This window comes from Pseudorca crassidens, chromosome 6 (genome assembly GCF_039906515.1).
Source record: "Pseudorca crassidens isolate mPseCra1 chromosome 6, mPseCra1.hap1, whole genome shotgun sequence".
NCBI lineage: Eukaryota > Metazoa > Chordata > Mammalia > Artiodactyla > Delphinidae > Pseudorca > Pseudorca crassidens.
In genome coordinates, this window is record NC_090301.1 from 113,776,259 (window position 1) to 113,797,511 (window position 21,253).

General features: G+C 36.1%; 1 protein-coding gene across 10 annotated transcripts in view; it reads right to left on the reverse strand.

Moving 5' to 3' along the window:
* SLC35F5 (solute carrier family 35 member F5) overlaps positions 1 to 21,253 on the reverse strand; it is a 182,371-nt gene that overhangs the window by 17,672 nt on the left and 143,446 nt on the right. For 9 of the 10 annotated variants that reach the window (XM_067742143.1, XM_067742144.1, XM_067742139.1 and 6 more), the window contains 7 exons: positions 14,501 to 14,644; positions 11,677 to 11,739; positions 9,744 to 9,825; positions 8,788 to 8,978; positions 3,788 to 3,869; positions 2,951 to 3,038; positions 964 to 1,028 (listed from right to left, as the gene is read on the reverse strand). In XM_067742143.1, coding sequence (XP_067598244.1) covers positions 964 to 1,028; positions 2,951 to 3,038; positions 3,788 to 3,869; positions 8,788 to 8,978; positions 9,744 to 9,825; positions 11,677 to 11,739; positions 14,501 to 14,644 — 715 coding nt within the window. Of the gene's footprint in view, positions 1 to 960; positions 1,029 to 2,950; positions 3,039 to 3,787; positions 3,870 to 8,787; positions 8,979 to 9,743; positions 9,826 to 11,676; positions 11,740 to 14,500; positions 14,645 to 21,253 lie in introns of those variants that run through there. The other variant, XR_010944486.1, reaches the window with a different exon arrangement.

Here is a 21,253-nt window from a genome sequence, read left to right on the forward strand (position 1 = left end):
GCCAGCGCAGCCAAGTAAATAAATAAATGAATATTTTTAAAAATAAATAAAAAATAAAGAAAGTATCCAGAAGGAAACCAGTTAAGCTAGATTTTGATTACCCTTCTTTTGTTAAATCTAAACAATGGATCAAAACCGACGTGTTTACTGTAGTAGTAACTGTTTCAGGCAAGAATCAAAAGTGAATGACAAAATTAGCAGGCAGATACAAGCATGATGGATAGGATATATGTATAGCCTCAGTATCTCTTACAAGATGATTATTACTTACAAAGGGAAAAATCAGTAACTACACTGGAGCAACCTGACACACCACTTTAAAATTAATGTCACCAGTAATGGGACAAATCAACATCATGTGCCTTCTGATATGATATACTTATCAGGACACAATATCACTTCCATGGTATTCTTGCCAAAAATGCACAACATACATTTAACCGTAAGGAAATATCAGACAAACTCAGATTGAAGGACATTCTACGAAACAAGTGGACAGTATCCTCCAAAAATATTAAAGTTATGAAAGACAAGAAAAGACTGAGGGATAGTTCCAGATTAAAGGAAACTAAGGAAACATGACAACTAAATGCAACAAATGATGTTGGACCAGGAAAAGAACATTAGTGGAAAAAATGGTGAAATCTGAAAAGGATCTACAGACTAAATAAAAATTATTGTAATCACTGTTAATTCCTGATTTTTAAACCTGTACTGTAGTTATGTACATTGTAAATAGTTAAGAGAATCGGGGGGAGTGCTATATGAGAGTTCTGTGAAATATTTTTTAATTTTTTTACATTATTTCCAAAGGAAAAGTTAAAGAAAAAAAAGGCCTTGTTAGTGCTCACCCTGTGTGTGTGTATGTATGCACGCATGTGTCTGGACATGCACATGCATGATGACATGCACAGAACTTTTCTTGTACACTCTAACAGAAAGAATGCAGAATCAGATACTTACCTATTGGGTCTCTTCCAGCAGATTTTTCAGACTCTGACAGGTTTACCAGCACAACACCTCCAATGCTATGAGAATAACAGTCATTACTGACAAGTAAAATAATAAATTCCTTCAAAAGACTAACCTCAAAGATCAAAATTATTTACAAGTAATAAAGACTAATCTCAACTTTGGGTAAAACTATCAAAGAATTAATGATTTAGTTAATAATATTTAACAATATTATCAGTACAGTATAAGTGCTATACTTATATTAACTCATTTAATCCACATAAAATGCCCAATATTACCTTATAAGGAAGGGATTATTATCATTCCCATTGTACACATGAGAAAATTATACATAATGCACAAAGAAATGAAGTAACTTGACCAAAATCACACAGCTGGGATTGAAACGCAGGCAGTCTACTTCCAGAGTTCAGTGTTCTTACCTGCTATGCTATCTTCTGCCTTTCAATTAGGAAAAAATTAACCAACTTGTCATCCCTCTTCCAATCTTTTTTGGCAATGTACAAATATCAAAACCCATATAAACCTAGCAATGGCACTAACTCTCACTGGTAAAACCAAAATTAATGGTAAAACTATCCTTAAATATTTAAATAATTAAATGAATCCCATTATTTTAATGTAAAAATAAGACCAAATTAAGGATGTAGAGAAATCAAGAGGTTATTCCTTCATTCAACTGTTGCTTATTGAGCTAAACTTCAGGTTAAGCAATGAACAAGAGAGATGTGGTTCCTGTCCTCATGCAGCCTTATACTGTCTTTCTATTTCTATGTATCTTTCTACTTTTATTAAGACAATGAAAAGAAAAGTTAGAAATAGGCATGAATTTTGAACAAAGTTGGATAAACCTCATCACTTCCCTGTGACAAATATACTGTATTTCCCTAATGCAAAAATAAGTTTGGCTAAAACATGGGCCAATCATGCAAAAAGAATAAATTCCTAGTGTCCATAGTCTAAATGGTAAATTAGTTGGTTCAACCAGATTGCCCATGGAAACTACCATGGTCAAGTTACCCTTATATCTAAAAGAGAGAAACACCACTTATGTGACTGCCAAGTGCCAGTCTCTACGATAATCACTTTCTATATACATCCCTCCAAACTTTAAAACAAGACTGCAAAGTAGTAGATGATATTATCATCATTTTGTCATCTAGGAAATCCTCTCAGAGAGTTCAGGGCAAGTGCCCAGGGGCAAAAAGCAGAGCTCTGATTCAAACCCAGCTCTGATAGTTCAGAAACACTAATCTTTCTGGTAAATTATTCTGCTACCTTCTCTGATTTCTAATTTTCTCTCACAAAAACAACAGCTTCATCAAACCAACATGTCTTTTTTGAGTATTGACTGTGAGCAAAGCTTTATGCTAGGTCTTTGATGACACACAGAAGTAGAAAACAAGGTTCTGACCTTCAAGGGTTTATAATCTCGTAGGGATACAAAGTTAAATAAAGTAAAAGATTTAAGTTAGTCATTAATGATACTTATGTTACAAACAGTAATACAAAATTGCCAGATAATTTATACAGAAATAATTGAAAGATTGAGGCTGAGACAATCAGAGAAGACTGCAGGTTAGATTTCTAGAAGTGGGAGAAGTTAAAACTAAAAACTAAACAAAAAGGGGAACTTGTTTGAGGAAAAGGAAACAGAAACTTGGGAGCTTATGAGGATTAACATGCAGTTAAACGTGAATGTCAGTACAATACTTAGCAGTCCACAGTCGCATGAACGGGAACCAAAGCTGCTCTGGGGTCCTCCCTCCAGTTACCCTCCCCAGGAAGGTTTCAAAAACTAGCCAAGGATGTGATGCAGAGCTGAGTAGCATAATGTCCCCTTAAAACCTTTTATCCTCATCTATCTTTGCCTATACAGTATATTATAATATAAACTATCGTCTATCATTACCAGAAATGCTTTAAACATTGCATTTTTAAGCAGAATAAACTAGCTATTACACTATATTCTTACCTTAAAATTACAGCTAATAGTTTAGAAAGAGTAAATCTATCTCCACTGTTACTTGGAAACATTGCAGCAAGGATTAAGGTAAAAAGTCCTATGGAGAGAAAAGGATAAAAAAAAAGATGCATTAGCTTAAATACTGTCAAAATTATTTATTACCAACTTGACTGTTTAAATAAGTTAATTAGACACCTAACTTTTAAACTAATTTTTGTCATTTTTAAATGACTAAGAATAAGACTGCAGTTACCTAGGCTGAAATGTTCAGAGATCACACATAAAAACAGCCTCCAAATGAAACCATGTTTATTTCAACAGTACAGATCAAGTACAGTCCTATTTATTTTAAAACTAATAAGAGAGTTAAACTGAGCATTCAGAGTAACATTCTGACCTCATCATAATCAAGCATGTGAACTAAAGTTATTTTTACAGCTTCAAAAATACTTTTTTTATCTTCCAGATTTGGAAGGTGATTCAATTTTAAAAATAAAACACCTTTCATAGGGCAAATTATAGTTATGAAATAAGCAATTACATTTAGCCAAAGGGTTGAAAAAAAGATCTTTAGAAAGAATACGTGAAAGGAAAGATAGCTACAATACAGAGTCAGCCTATAAAACTTTAATATATTGTTGTATAAAAAATACTGTAAAGTATTGGAAGGAATATAAATAGCACAAGGCTATGGCACAAAATTTAAAGATTAAATAGTAGTTATACCAATATACATTAGAAAGAATGAAATAATTTAAAACAAGATAAAAATATATGTATATGTACACATATATATCAGAAATAGGTCTTGAGTTATAATACAGATTTTGAAGACAAATTTCTTACCAGAAGTTGAGGACAAAATATTAACTATAGCAACTTTTGTGTCTGAAAGTGCTTCTTGATATGACAAATTTGCCAAAAACCACTAAAGAAATAGAAAATAAAGTGAAACCTAATAAATGACTTTTTATATTTGTCATTATAATTTATAGTCCCCTCCTTTTTTTCTCCCTCTAAATACTGCTATCATAAGTTTTAAAATCTGCTTTGTACTGAAAAGTCACAGGCCCAAAAAGAAGACAAACATTTATATCAGACCTAATATCTTTGCTATCCAATTTCCCTTAAGAAATTAACAACAGTTGGTTAAAAATTAGCACTGGTCAGGCTTTTTTAAAAATTAGGGTAAATTTAATATCAAATCAACATTGAAATTTGCTTTATCCAAGCACTGATAGTACTCTATTAAGTTTATCTAAATCAAATTTAGGTTGGGGGGAATTCTCAAACATTAAAATACGTACAGATGAATATAACATGATGAGAAATCGATTGAACAAGGTGATGCCTAAGGGGATGGATGGAACTAGCCAGATCGATAGACAAAAGGTTATACTCAGTTTGGAAATTTTTAAATGTCCAAGAAATTGTGAATTTACTGGCTAACTGTGATTGTTTCTCTGATTCTCAGTTTTGAGACATAATATAAAGAGGTCTCATAACTCTGAATATAATGAAGGAAGTTTTCCAGCTATGAGGATTTTTTTTTTCTTTTTTCCCTTTTGCTTGTCTAGGCTAGGTTATTCTTATATTCCCAACCCTGTGCCTACTTTGATTTACAGAATAAGAAATAGGACCTCTTTTGATGTAGCCTGGTGTGTGTGCGTGTGTGTGCATGTGTGTGTGTGTGTGTGTGCGTGCGTGCGTGCATCCAAAGTTCATTTATTTTTACTGCTATCAGATAATCTAATACAGTTTACCACAACTCATCCATTTTTCTGTTGATGAACAGTTTTTGACTATTTCAAACAATGTTACCAAGAATATTCTAGCATATGCCGCCTGGGGCATATGTGCATGAGTGCCCCTAATGTAGTATATACTAAGAAGCAGATTGCTGGGTCAAAGTAAATTAACTGCTTGTCTAACTGGTTTCTGTTACTTAAACAGACTGACTGGATAATCATATTCTACTGGAGAATGACTTGTCTCTATTAAGGGAGGGACATCTCTTGATATCTCTCAGAACTTGTAGTTAAGTGAGAAGTACAGTTATCAGCATTTATATTTCAAAGAAGCAGTAGAGACACATGATCTTAGAGCTAGATCTTACTGCTAGGAGGCAGCAGATGGCTGAGTGTCTAGAAGTCTTCATTCAGTATACACTGTACTCAAAGCTAAAGCCAGACTCTGATTCCATCTGTAGTCCTTTGACTTCCTAATTTCACTTGACTATCTAAATAAGAAAATGAGGTTAGCAACTGGTAAGATGGGCAATATAAAATATATGTGACAATAGGGGCCACAATCTGCTTGCAGTTGAAGTGCTAAAAAAGAAGCAGAGGACTTCCCTGGTGGCGCAGTGGTTGAGAGTCCATCTGCCGATGCAGGGGACACGGGTTCGTGCCCCGGTCCGGGAAGATCCCACATGCCGCGGAGCGGCTGGGCCCGTGAGCCATGGCCGCTGGGCCTGTGCATCCAGAGCCTGTGCTCCGCAACGGGAGAGGCCACAACAGTGACGGGCCCGCGTACCGAAAAAAAAAAGCAGCAGAAGATTCTGCCCTTAATTATCTTTTGGAGATTCTCTACAAGAATAGGCCATGCTTGTGGGGTGATAATTAGCTTTCTTGACCCACTTTCCTTACCACTTTAATACTTAAATACTGTGCTCATTTTCCAAACAATCTTACTGGTCTCTGCTAATGTGAGATAAAGAAATAAAAACAGACAACTTAGATTGCAGGAATTCAAAGAGTATAACTACTCATCATTAGCTATGAACTCTTTCCAGAAAGATCTTCCCATTCTCCAGCTCTCCCCAAACTCCATTCTTTGGCTTTCAAACCCAAGGCAGCCTCATCACAAAAGAAGACCATCTCAACTGCCCTCTGGTAAAAATTATCTTTACAATGTTTCCTTTCATTATTCCAGAGTTGAGGACAACCACTTACTAATAATTAAGCTGTCACAAATAATTTATATAGTATTTCATTATTTCATGAGTGATAATTCATTTTAAAATTAGCATAAAAGCCTGTATGACCTAAATTACATCTTACAGAAAAAATTAAAACACCGTAAGTCCTAACGAGACAAGAATTAAAGGACTGGCAAATACAGTAATCATTAACTCCTTTTGACCTACAATGTACTATACATTAGCCACTAGCCACATGTGACTACTAAGCAAATGAAATACGGCTACATTGAATTGAAATGTTTAGAAATTGAAATAAAAACTGAAATTGAAATGAAACACAAAAAGAAATTGAAATGAAATAGAAATTGAAATGTTTAGAAGATTTTAGTACAAAGAATGTAAACTATCTCATCAATAATTTTTATAATGATAATATTTTGAAGTGTTTTACATATAGTGGGTTAAATAAAAATATAGTATTAAGGGACTTCCCTGGTGGCGCAGTAGTTAAGAATCTGCCTGCTAATACAGGGGACATGGGTTCTAGCCCTGGTCTGGGAAGATCCCACATGCCCCGGATCAACTAACCTGTGTGCCACAACTACTGAGTCGGCGCTCTAGAGCCCGCGAGACACAACTAGTGAGCCTGCATGCCACAACTACTGAAGCCCACGTGCCTAGAGCCCGTGCTCCGCAACAGGAGAAGCCACCACAATGAGAAGCTCCGCACTGCAACGAAGAGTAACCCCCACTCGCCGCAACTAGAGAAAGCCCGCGCGTAGCAACGAAGACCCAACACAACCAAATAAATTAATCAAAAAATATATATATATATAGTATTAAAAGTAACTTGTTTCTCTCTCTTTTTTTTAATGTGGCTACTAGAAAATTCAAAAATACCTATGTGACCTGCATTTGCACATTATATTTCTATTGAACAGCATTGCTCTAGAGCTCATCCAAGCTTATCACTCTATTAAGTCAGGTTTCCAAAAAGACCTGGACTATATTACTCTGACTTTCTACAGAAATGCCTTTACTTAAGATTAACACAGCTCCCTGCTCTTATAACTTACTTAAGGTTGATTTTTCAAAAAAGACTATTAAAGGTGGAAGCAACGTAAGTGTACATCAATGGATGAATGGATAAACAAAATGTGGTATATACACACAGTGGAATATTACATAGCCTTAAAAAGGAAAAATATTCTGACACATGCTACAAAGATGAACCTTAAAGACACTGTGCTAAGTGAAATAAGCCAGTCACCAAAGGAAAAATACTGTATAATTTCATTCATATGAGGTGCACAGAGCAGTCAAATTCACAGAGACAGAAAGTAGAACGGTGGCTGTCAAGAGCTAGGGAGGTGGGAAAGAGAAGTTGTCATTTAATGGGTATAGTTTTAGTTTTGCAAGATGAAAAAGTTCTGATAGACAGTGGTGATGGTTGCAAAACAGTGTGAATGTATTTAATGCCAATGAACTGTACACTTAAAAACAGTCAAAACAGTAAGTTTTATGGTAGGTATATTTTACCACAATTTTTCTAAAATGCTGTTATCTGTACGTATCTACCTGTAAATCTGCTATACGGAATAGTGCCTTTCTACATAAGAACCTATGAAATATATTCTCTCAGTTTTGAGTTAGGAAAAGTTTATTTTATCAATAGATGACAAACTGTGTAACTCAGGAAGTTTTCCTTTTTTCCTTTTGCCCATTTGTCTAGAGATGAATTGTGTGCTTTCTTTCTTTCTTTCAATGGAAGTTCCTGATATAATCAACCCATTCCACAGCCAGTTTGCACCCTACACAGACATTATCTGTTTAGTCTGGCTCTTAACCACCGTTCCTTTTTAAACTTTTACTTTATAGATGCTTTTATCGTGTTTCCCCTCAAGTCTCCTTTAAAAATTAGGAGATATAATTAATAAATCTTAGTCTTGCCTTATTTAAAACAAGCAAACTGAAATCACAATAGCATAATCCAAATATATGAGCCTTTAAATTAACTTTATTACATATGTAATTATCATATTACAACTCCCAAAGATTCTTTTATTTGTACTCCTGAATATATTAATCAAGGTATCACTAAAACAGAGGTTATTCAGTTAGAGGATGGTGAAAAATTGGCTATGCAGTAAATATGAGAGGCAAAACTGTAAAGTAAAAAAATATTATAATCAGGCTAATAATATTGACATTAGCATTGTATCACCTAGTGGTTTAAAATGCTCAGTATAAATTTGAACCTTAAAGGCCCATACTAAACCACCTTGGAATAGTCTACTTCCAATGATACATATAGAAAAGAGCACTGAAATTCATTTTTTAAATTGTAAATCAGAGTTTACTAACTCAGACAAGTTATCTAATCCCAGATTAGCCCAAAATAATATTTTATTTGCTATATGAATATTTTATTGAAACATTAAGCATATTTTTGTTTCTATATTAAAATAATTAAGAAGCCATAAACAAAATTATAAGAAACAATGAAAAAATGTTTACTATGAGTACTTATAAAATATTTGACCACATTTATATGAATTTAAAATAAAACCTCAAAAGGACTTATTTGAAGAAATTAATGCAATCAATGCAAATTCTTATCTGGACATTTACTAGTGCTTGTATATATCATAGTGTGAAATAACTCTATTCGTTATTCTGACCATAAGGCAATGTCAAATTCTAAATATACATGAGTGGTTGTAGTGTATAGTATTTATTGAATTCTTTTACGTATGCCTAGTATTTATTACTTTTAACACTCTAATTTCCCTATGATAGCAGATAACAGAGTTTAAAGTCATGACTAAAGCAACCTAATAGTCTTAAACTTTAATACTATATTGTTGGTATGTCTACTGTCTTAAAAGTCAAATTCCAAACATATAATAAAGAGAAGACTTACCACAAAGCAAAAAAAAAAGCTAATTTTTGCTACTTGAGTTGCAGTTAGTTTCCCCACAGTTTTGAGTAAGGATTCTTGTTCTTTCACGGTAGGATATGACATGCGAGACAACTTAGCTTCCAATGCATGGCTTGATGGAAGCTGTCGAATCTCCATGATATTACTAAACCTTACACGAGACTTTTTGGGAGCTTGAAAGGAAAAGTAAAGTATAAAATTATTAAATGTTTCCCCTCGCATCCAAAAAATGTCACAAGTTTTAATTTACTTATAAATGCATATTATTTAACCCATCTATAATCATATTTGAACAGTCAAAAAAAACAGTTAAATTATTACATGGGACAGCTCTGCTCATTCAAAAGAGTTGGTGGGAAAAATGTTTCCATCTATAAAAAATTTTGAAGGTTTTAAAATGAGACCAATATTCAACAAAGTTTCAAACAACTGCCTGGTTCAGGATTGTAGTATGATTATTATTTTAGCATTTACAGTAAAAGTTTATTTGGATTTTTCCTCATAGATATCCAATTTATGAGAATTATTTTCCTGGTCAAGCACACAGAACATTCTTCTGTAGTTCCATTCCTTGAAAGAGAATATCATGGATGAATACTGTGCGTTACATTGAAGCTGGCATTCTTTACCATGTTCAAAGAACCAGCAAAACTCCTGCAATTTGCTATCAAGGTCTTTGATGGCCTGGTTGAAGAGGATACTGTTCATTAATAAATATATCTATATATACATAATAACACCATAGAGATTTCTGGTATTTGGAAGTTATTTCCATTGAATTAATAAAAACGTCCAGTCAACTGGACAACTACAGGCTGAGCCAACACCACATGGAACAGAAGAACAGCCAGGTGATCCAAGGCAACCCACAGAACCACTAAGTTTTGGGATGGCTTAAATGAAGCTAAAACTTCCACCCACTTCTAAGTTTTGCTTACATTTTTCAGTATCAGTGTTTGTGTTCTCAGGTTTTTCACTCGGAAGATCATGAAATTTCACAGGAACATAAAGAGGTTCACTCTGGAATGCAGCAAAAACAGGAACAAATATAAACAAGTATAATAGCTGATATACTGGCTAAATTTAAGTGGATGGTATATAGACACAGATACCACCCAAAACAGGACTGTTCACCACCATGTTTATACAGCATAATTTTCCCAAAATGCATTTTCAAGACTTATATAGGAAACTCAAATGATCCACCCAGGTACAATGACAGAAAGAATCAATTTAAAGCTTAGAAATGTAATCACACAGCACTGGCACATTATGATATTTAATTTTTAAATGTCATAAAAACAGACCTCTCTCAGCTAACAGATTATCTGCCATTCCTTTTCATTCATTCTTTTAACATATACATATTGAGCTCCTACTATGTCAGGTGCTGTTCTAGGTCCTAGGGATATAAGAGCGAATAGAGACAAAGTCTCTGTCCTCAGTGATATAAAATAATCTAGTGGTAGACAACAGAATTAAAGCCAGGTTTGTCTAACCATGCTCTAAAAGTCTACATTTTTAAGTGGTTCTAAATCCCCCAAATGTTTTTGTAAATGTTCTTCAGATGATCTGTATTTAAGGCATAATTCTGTTAATTTAAGAAACAAGGCTGTTTCTTAAATTAACATAAAGTATTTTTTATTTCTTTAATTTATCTTTAACTCCTGATACAGACTCTGCCAATGAAAAATATTCAGTAAATGAAGAGACAATAGGATTTGGAAATAGATGGAGTCTCATTGTTGCATTGAACTTTTCATCATAGCATTTGGCCTAGAATAATTTGACATGTCCATTTTACAGATAATAGAAAAAAATAGTAGAAGAGTAGGCTGCCATCTCAACTCTGTCTTCTACACTGATAGAGACAACTGATATTAGTCTTGTTTTTGTTTTTTTCTGTTTTTTGTTTGTTTGTTTTTTTGGCCGCACAGCGAGGCTTGCAGGATCTTAGTCCCCCAACCAGGGATCAAACCCGCGCTCTCTGTAGTGAAAGCGCAGAGTCCTAACCACTGAACCACCAGGGAATTAGTCTTGTTGATCCTTAGGATCCCAGAGAAAAGAAATGAAATTTTTTCTAGGCTTCACAAACCATTCACAGCACCCGGTAAGCTACCTTGCAAGCAACTGTAGTTCTAAAAGTCAGAGAAACAAAAAATTGTACTGTCAGTAAGGTCACCAAGCTAGTGCTTCATAAATTGGTTATTAAATTTTAGAGTTGACTTTAAAATTTTTCCCAGATAGAATGCCACATTTGGAATAATATATTTTAAAGAGACGTCTTAGTAATGGTGTAAAAAGAATAGATTTTTACATATTCTCTCTCCAACAAGATAATAAATGCTTAAATAGAGCGATTGATAATTCCTTCATATGCTTGCTTATTATCTATCTCCCTCCCTTCCCTGAACACACACTCTCACACACTAGAACATAAGCTGTATTTTGAGAGTCTAGAACAAGTGTTTAACATACATTAAGTGCTCTTAAAAATTTGTGAAATGAATAAGCAAACTGCTTATAGAGTCTCAGTGTCAAGTAAATGTATTTGTTTCTAAGTGGTAATAATATAATAACAAACATGAAGTGACAAAGTTGGTAAGAAACAAAGGACAAAGGACTTCCTTTACTATTTTCAGTCCTTAACTAATTTCCTATTCCCTTCTCTCCCCAGAGGTGGCTGAATTGCTTACTTTTAGGTCTCAGGTATCTCTAAGAAAGTACCAAATTACAACTCTCATGGAGAGCAGCCAACATTGAGATATATTTTTATTTTAATATAGCTGTGGTGCTATCAACGCTATTTCAGTCCTTCCCGCCATGGTCAACTCCACCCGCTCTCTTCCTGAGGAGAAAAGAAACACTTACCAAAGAACTATTCATAGTTGTATCTGTTGTACAAGCAGCAAAGTAACCTTCAGCATCTGCAAACTACAAATAATGAGACATGAAATTCAATTAACCTCATGAAATAAAGTAGAACTAATGTGAGTCACAGCTCAAAGGAACAAAACCAAAAATCCAGAGCAGACCTATAAGGGTATAATCATTATTTTTTTTTTAAAGACACCAATTGTACTTGAACATTTGTTACTTTTTTAAAAAATTAATTAATTAATTTATTTATTTTGGGCTGTGTTGGGTCTTCGTTTCTGTGCGAGGGCTTTCTCTAGTTGTGGCAAGCAGGGGCCACTCTTCATCGTGGTGCGCAGGCCCCTCACTATCGCAGTCTCTCTTGTTGCAGAGCACAGGCTCCAGACACACACGCTCAGTAGTTGTGGCTCACGGGCCCAGCCGCTCCGCGGCATGTGGGATCCTCCCAGACCAGGGCTTGAACCCACGTCCCCTGCACTAGCAGGCAGACTCTCAACCACTGCGCCACCAGGGAAGCCCTATAATCATTATTAATAACAGCAGCTAATGCCAAGTACTCAACCATGTAAGGTGAGTATTATCATCTTTATTTTATTGATGAAGAAATTGAGGATAAGAAATTTCATCTAAGTAACAGAACTAGGATTAAAGCCCAGTTTAGTCTAACTCTGAACTTAAGCCCTTTTCACAATATTATAATAACATTTCAGATCACCAGGGAGAGGATGGGTGGGTTAGTGAAGAAGACAAATAACATCTTAGCATTATCATGATAACAGTGTTAACCTCAATAATCCCCTAAATGGATTCAGACACTGGACCACTTTGAGAACCACTGTGATAGTGCTGTAAAAGTATGCTTTTATTCACACCCACAACTACCCTATCATTTATCCCTGCTTAAAGTTTGAAGAGGTTAAATAACTTGCTAAAGATCACACAATCAGCAAGTGACAGAACAAGATTCAAACACCAGAAGCCCATGCCCTTAAAAAACCCTTATAAATCAGTAAGAAAGAGTCAATGTAGAAAAATGGACAAGATATGGACAACTCACAAGAGAATTCTACTGTGCAACAAATATATGAAAAACTAACCAAAAACACACAGATTAAACAAGATACCACTGTCTACCTATCATATTGGCAAAGCATTAGGGTTTTACTAACAGTTCAATCTCATGCACTGCTAACAGACATGAATCAGGTGCAATTACTGTAGATGATAATTTAGCAAAAGGAATCAAAAGCTATATAATGACATTACTGTTTTATCCAGCAATTATACTTTTAGGAATTTATCCTAAGTATATAACTACAGATGTGTACAAAGACATTCCTATTGAATTACAACAAAAGAGAAAGTGAAGGGACTTCCCTGGTGGCGTAGTGGTTAAGAATCCGCCTGCCAATGCAGGGGACACGGGTTCAAGCCCTGGTCCGGGAAGATCCCACATGCCGTGGAGCAACGAAGCCCGTGCGCCACAACTACTGAGCGTGTGCTCTAGAGCCCGTAAGTCACAACTACTGAGCCTGTATGCCACAACTACTGAAGCCCACGTACCTAGAGCCTGTGCTCCACAACAAGAGAAGCCACCGCAATGAGAAGCCCGTGCACTGCAATGAAGAGTAGACCCCGCTCGCTGCAACTAGAGAAAGCCTGCGTGCAGCAACAAAGACCCAACGCAGCCAAAAATAAAAATAAATAAATTTATTTAAAAAATAATTGGGGAAAAGAAAAAAATGGTTAAAATGGTAAATTTGATGTTATGTGTATTTTACCACAATTTTAAAAAGAGAGAGAAGGATAGAGAATTAAAAAAGAAAAAAAAAAAGGAAAAGGATTAATGTAAAAAAGAGTTTTATGGGCTTCCCTGGTGGTAGCACAGTGGTTAGGAATCCACCTGCCAATGCAGGGGACACAGGTTAGAGCCCTGATCTGGGAAGATCCCACATGCTGCAGAGCAACTAAGCCCATGCGCCACAACTACTAAGCCTGCGTTCTAGAGCCTGCAAGCCACAACTACTGAGCCCGCATACCACAACTACTGAAGCCCGTGTGCCTAGAGCCCATGCTCCTCAACAAGAACAAGAGAAGCCACCGCAATGAGAAGCCCGCGCACTGCAACAAAGAGGAGCCCCCGCTCACCGCAACTAGAGAAAGCCCGCGCGCAGCAACGAAGACCCAATGCAGGCAAAAATAAATAAATGTGTAAAAAATTAAAAAAAAAGAGTTTTATATTCTTTATTATCAAAAATTCAGTTTCTACTACACGGAAGATACATTACTACATAAACTGCCATTTCTTTCAACACTTAAAAACAAGCATTTTATGTGACATTAATGATGGAATATAATTTGATTAGCCAAACATCTGAAATATGCCCTGAAATATGTTATTTTCATTTTAACATATAAACTTTGAATTAGTTTGCTTCTACAATCAACTTTACAACTAATTAGATGATATTTATTTGATCTGCAAATGACCATAGACTCTAGATGTTCCTCTTATCCTTTATCTTCCATCAACTTCTCCACATTAATTGATTTGGACTAGTTAAGTAAGTCTTAACAACTCAGAGCGTGTCATGAGGTAAGGGAAAGAAAGTGATTATGTTCCTCTGACTTCTCACAAAACATTCTGATGTCAAGCTGATTAGAAGAGTAAATTTAAAAGTATGGACAAAAGCAAGTTTTTCTTATATCATGCTATCTTCACTCATTTAAAGAACAAGTTAAAATCTGTTTTTCAAGAAACTAATAGTTTGAAAAAATTTACCCCCACTCCAACAAACACTTAAAATTTTAAACTTACAAAAGCAGCATGCTTTCCTCGAAATCCTCTTGTACACTGTTGTCTCCACGGCTTCCAAATTATAAAGCCCAAAAGGTACAGAACAAACATAGATGTTTTTGCAAAGGTGCTGAAGAATGGTTTGTTGTACTGAGTAAAAACATACTGTGGAGGAAAAAGTTACAGAAACTATGAGACAAACCTTATTACTCATTTCCAATAAAATACAGTTATTACATGATTTTTAACTCTAGAAGTTCATTTGGAAGGGAAAGATCAAAAGGGATTATAAAAATAACTTGAATTCATTTCTGAATATTGTATTTGCCTTGCATACAAAGGATAATATTTCCAAAACAAAGCAGCAACAACTTGCAAAACAACTTTTGTTCAATATTCACTGAAAACCTACTATGCAACAGTATCTATACTAGCAGCTAAGGAAAAATAAGACAGGATTTCCTGAGAGGAGATCTATAGATACAGATACAGATTAATAGACATAAATATAGATATGAAGAATACACAGTGTAATGTGCTAATACCATGATAGGGGGATACAGGGTACCATGGGAGTACCAAAGAAAGACAGAGCATTTTGAACGTTACAGAAGTTTCCCAAAAGAAGCTATTCTTGATCTGTACCTGAAGGCCCAAACAGAGGAAATAGCATAAAGGGAGGCAATGAAACAGTATGGGGTATGAAGAAAACTGCATGAAGTTTAATGTTATTAGGAAGTTATACAACAACCTGTAATCATTGTTTTTTTCTGTTTGATTTTTAAAAATTGAACTATAGTTGATTTACAGTGTTGTGTTACTTTCAGGTGTACAGCCAAGTGATTCAGTTTTTTATGTGTATATATATATATATATATATATATATATATATATATATATATTCTTTTTCAGATTCTTTTCCATTATAAGTTATTACAAAATATTGAATATAGTTCCCTGTGCTATATAGTAGATCCTTGTAATCCTCATTTAAATTGAAAATATCAGAATGAACTCATAATTTTTGTTTCCAAAAAAACCTAGTTATGTGCATTGAAAAGGCCTAGAAAAAAATGATAACCCAGAGAGGGCAGACAGCAGAAGGAAGAAGAACTATAATTCTGCAGCCTGTGGAAGGAAAACTACATTCACAGAAAGACAGACAAAATGGAAAGGCAGAGAACTTTGTACCAGATGAAGGAGCAAGATAAAACCCCACAAAAACAACTAAATGACGTGGAGATAGGCAACCTTCCAGAAAAAGAATTCAGAATAATGACAGTGGAGATGATCCAGGACCTCGGAAAAAGAATGGAGGCAAAGATCGAGAAGATGCAAGAAATGTTTAACAAAGACCTAAGAGAATTAAAGAACAAACAGAGATGAACAATACAATAACTGAAATGAAAACTGCACTAGAAGGAATCGATAGCAGAATAAATGAGGCAGAAGAACGGATAAGTGACCTGGAAGACAGAATGATGGAATTCACTGCTGTGGAACAGAATAAAGAAAAAAGAATAAAAAGAAATGAAGACAGCCTTAAGAGACCTCTGGGACAACATTAAACACAACAACATTCGCATTATAGGGGTCCCAGAAGGAGAAGAGAGAGAGAAAGGACCCGAGAAAATATTTAAAGAGATTATAGTCGAAAACTTCCCTAACATGGGAAAGGAAATAGAAGCCAGAAGGGAGTGGCATGATACACTTAAACTGATGAAAGGGAAGAACCTACAACCAAGATTACTCCACCTGGCAAGGATCTCATTCAGATTTGATGGAGAGATCAAAAGCTTTACAGACAAGCAAAAGCTAAGAGAATTCAGCACCACGAAACCAGCTCTACAACAAGTGCTAAAGGAACTTCTCTAAGTGGGAAACACAAAAGAAGAAAAGGACCTACAAAAACAAACCCAAAACAATTAAGAAAATGGTCATAGGAACATACATATCGATAATTACCTTAAATGTGAATGGATTAAATGCTCCAACCAAAAGACACAGGCTTGCTGAATGGATACAAAAACAAGACCCATATATATGCTGTCTACAAGAGACCCACTTCAGACCTAGGGACACATACATACTGAAAGTGAGGGGATGGAAAAAGATATTCCATGTAAATGGAAATCAAAAGAAAGCTGGAGTAGCAATACTCATATCAGATAAAATAGACTTTAAAATAAAGAATGTTACAAGAGATAAGGAAGGAAGTACATAATGATCAAGGGATCGATCCAAGAAAAAGATATAACAATTATAGATACATATGTACCCACCAAAGGAGCAACACAATACATAAGGGAACTGCTAACAGCTATAAAAGAGGAAATTGGGCTTCCCTAGTGGCGCAGTGGTTGAGAGTCCGCCTGCCAATGCAGGGGACATGGGTTCATGCCCTGGTCCGGGAAGATCCCACGTGCCGCAGAGCGGCTGGGCCCGTGAGCCATGGCCGCTGAGCCTGCGCGTCCGGAGCCTGTGCTCCACAACGGGAGAGGCCACCACAGTGAGAGGCCCGCGTACCGCAAAAATAATAATAATAATAATAATAATAATCTTCTAACGAACAAAAGCCCAGGACCAGATGGCTTCACAGGTGAATTCTATCAAACATTTAAAGAAGAGCTAACACCCATACTTCTCAAACTCTTCCAAAAAATTGCAGAGGAAGGAACACTCCCAAACTCATTCTACGAGGTCACCATCACCCTGATCCAAAACCAGATACTACCAGAAAACAAAGATACCAGAGAAAAAGAAAATTACAGACCAATATCACTGATGAATATAGATGCAAAAATCCTCAACAAAATACTAGCAAACAGAATCCAGACATCAATCAGTGAAAAAAAAGAAATAAAAGGAATCCAAATTGGAAAAGAAGTAAAGCTGTCACTGTTTGCAGATGACATGATACTGTACATAGAGAATACTAAAGACTCTACCAAAAAACTACTAGAGCTAATCAATGAATTTGGTAAAGTAGCAGGATACAAAATTAATGCACAGAAATCTCTTGCATTCCTATACACTAATGATGAAAAATCTGAAAGAGAAATTAAGGAAACACTCCCATTTACCACTGCAACAAAAAGAATAAAATACCTAGGAATAAACCTACCTAAGAAGACAAAAGACCTGTATGCAGAACAGAATAAGACACTGATGAAAGAAATTAAAGATGATACAAACAGGTGGAGAGATATACCATGTTCTTGGATTGGAAGAATCAACATTGTGAAAATGACTATACTACCCAACGCAATCTACAGATTCAATGCAATCCCTATCAAACTACCAATGGCATTTTTCACAGACATAGAACAAAAAATTTCACAGTTTGTACAGAAACACAAGAGACCCCGGATAGCCAAAGTAAACCTGAGAAAGAAAAATGGAGCTGGAGGACTCAGACTCCCTGACTTTAGACTATATTACAAAGCTACAGTAATTGAGACAGTATGGTACTGGCACAAAAACGGAAATATAGATCAATGGAACAGGATAGAAAGCCCAGAGATGAACCCATGCACATATGGTCACCTTATTTTTGATAAGGAGGCAAGAATATACAATGAAGAAAAGACAGCCTCTTCAATAAGTGGTGCTGGGAAAACTGGACAGCTACATGTAAAAGAATGAAATTAGAACACTCCCTAACACTATACACAAAAATAAACTCAAAATGGATTAAAGACCTAAATGTAAGGCCAGACACTATAAAACTCTTAGAGGAAAACATAGGCAGGACACTCCATGACATAAATCACAGCAAGATCCTTTTTGACACACCTCCTAGAGAAATGGAAATAAAAACAAAAATAAACAAATGAGACCTAATGAAACTTAAAAGCTTTTGCACAGCAAAGGGAACCATAAAAAAGACGAAAAGACAGCCCTCAGAATGGGAGAAAATATTTGCAAATGGGAGAAAATATGTGCAAATGAAGCAACTGACTAAGGATTAATCTCCAAAATTTACAAGCAGCTCATGCAGCTCAATATGAAAAAACAAACAACCCAATCCAAAAATTAGCAGAAGACCTAAATAGACATTTCTCCAAAGAAGATATACAGACTGCCAACAAACACATGAAAGAATGCTCAACATCACTAATCATTAGAGAAATGCAAATCAAAACTACAATGAGGTATCACCTCACACCAGTCAGAATGGCCATCATCAAAAAATCTACAAACAATAAATGCTGGAGAGGGTGTGGAGAAAAGGGAACCCTCTTGCACTGTTGGTGGGAATGTAAACTGATACAGACACTATGGAGAACAGTACGGAGGTTCCTTAAAAAACTAAAAATAGAACTACCATACGTCCCAGCAATCCCACTACTGGGCATATACCCAGAGAAAACCATAATTCAATAAGAGTCATGTACCACAATGTTCACTGCAGCTCTATTTACAATAGCCAGGACATGGAAGCAACCTAAGTGTCCATCGACATATGAATGGATAAAGATGTGGCACACATATACGATGGAATATTACTCAGCCATAAAAAGAAACGAAATTGGGTCATTGGTAGAGAGGTGGATGGATCTAGAGAATGTCATACAGAGTGAAGTAAGTCAGAAAGAGAAAAACAAATACCCTATGCTAACACATGTATGTGGAACCTAGAAAAATGGTACAGATGAACCGGTTTGCAGGGCAGAAATAGAGACACAGATGTAGAGAACAAATGTATGGACACCAAGTGGGGAAAGTGGCGGGGTGGTGGTGGTGGTGGTGTGATGAATTGGGAGATTGGGATTGACATGTATACACTGATGTGTATAAAATAGATAACTAATAAGAACCTGCTGTATAAAAAAATAAATAAAATTCAATTAAAAAAAAAAAAGATAACCCAGAAGCAATGAACACCTCTAGAATCCAGATGATGATCTGTACCATCTTGCACACAAAAAAAAACACAGGACCTTGAAGAAAGGGTTAAATCCAAGTATGGGACAGGAATGTATGAGATGAGTCTGGGGCATCTTGTGCCAGAAGGCAAACAGGATGTTAAAGATTAATGGGGTAATATTGAAAGGACACTGGAGAGAATTTAAAAGGGCTCCCACCGGCCTCAGATAAGGCAGTTTAAGCATCAAAAGGGATAATAACTGGGCTTCCCTGGTGGCGCAGTGGTTGAGAGTCCGCCTGCCGAGGCAGGGGACATGGGTTCGTGCCCCGGTCCAGGAAGATCCCACATGCCGCGGAGCGGCTGGGCCCGTGAGCCATGGCCGCTGAGCCTGCGCGTCCGGAGCCTGTGCTCCGCAACGGGAGAGGCCACAACAGTGAGAGGCCTGTGTACCGCAAAAAAAAAAAAAAAAAAAAAGGGATAATAGCCACAATTGCTTAAAACACATCAAATATACAAAAGTCCATAAATGTATAATGATATGCAAAAAATCCTCAATGGTTACTTCCGGAAGTTGCTAGGCAACATTAGTTTAAAATGAATAAAGGGGAAAAAAATGAATAAAGGGAAAGAAGCAAGATTTATCCAACCTTTCCTACATGACCCATGTATCAGGATAACCAAAGAGTAGTTGTGGAAAAGTTCTCCTTAAAGAATTCTAGCTAATAAACGCAGAAGGAACGACCCTTAGAAAAATCACCATTTTACAACCTTAGTGAAATACTCTATCTGGGCAATAATTATATGGATATTCAACCATTACCTAAAGATTGATGAGGAACTTACAGTGCTCAAATTGGCATCATCCAAAGTAAGACTTGCAGACATTATGGGCCTCATGTTGTGATGTCCAAGGAAGTACCCAATACCACCAAGGCATTTTTTCCTAAAAACTGAACCTAAATCAAATCAAGACTTTACATCTACCATTTTACAGGAAATAAGAGAGACAAAGGAGCAAGCTAAATGAAATCTCAAGGAAGTAATTAGCCAAATCCAGAACATGTGTGCTGTGGACTGAATGTTTGTATCCCCTTAGGTGAAAATCTTAACCCCCAATGTGATGGTATGAGGAAGCAGGAGCCTGTGGGATGTGATTAGGTCAGGAGGCTAAGTCATGAATGAGATTAGTTCCACATAAAAGAGACTCCCGAGAGCTCTCCTGCCCCTTATGCTTTGTGAGGACACAGTGAGAAGACTGCCATCTAAGAACCAGGAAGCGGTTCACAACAGACATCAAAACTGCTGGCGCCTTGATCTTGGGTTTTTCACTCTCCAGAACTGTAAGAAATGTTGTTTGAACCACCCGGTCTACGGTTGTCTGTTACGGTAGCAGCCCAAATGGACTACGACAGTGTGATATATTCTACAAGAAGAATGATCCAATTTCTCCAACAAATCAAAAAAAAAAAAGAAAGGGAGGGAATACGGTTAAGGACTAAAAGTGACTTAAAAGTTCCAACAAGTATAATGTGTGATCTTTGACTAGATCCTAACCTAAAAAGACGTCCTTGACAACCAGGGAAATTTGAATATCAAATGATTTTAATGAATTATAATTGATTTTGTGAGATATATTAATGGCATGGTAATTATATTTACAAAATTAGAAGTCCTTTTGAGATGAATATGAAAGAATTTATAGGTGAAATGTCAGGTAGCTAGAATTTGCTTTAAACACTGGAAGAAAAAATGTTTGGGAAGGGGTTGATAAGATTGGCAAAATTTGGGGCTTCCCTGGTGGCATAGTGGTTAAGAATCCGCCTGCCAAGGCAGGGCACAAGAGTTCGAGCCCTGGTCTGGGAAGATCCCACATGCCGCGGAGCAGCTAAGCCTGTGCACCACAA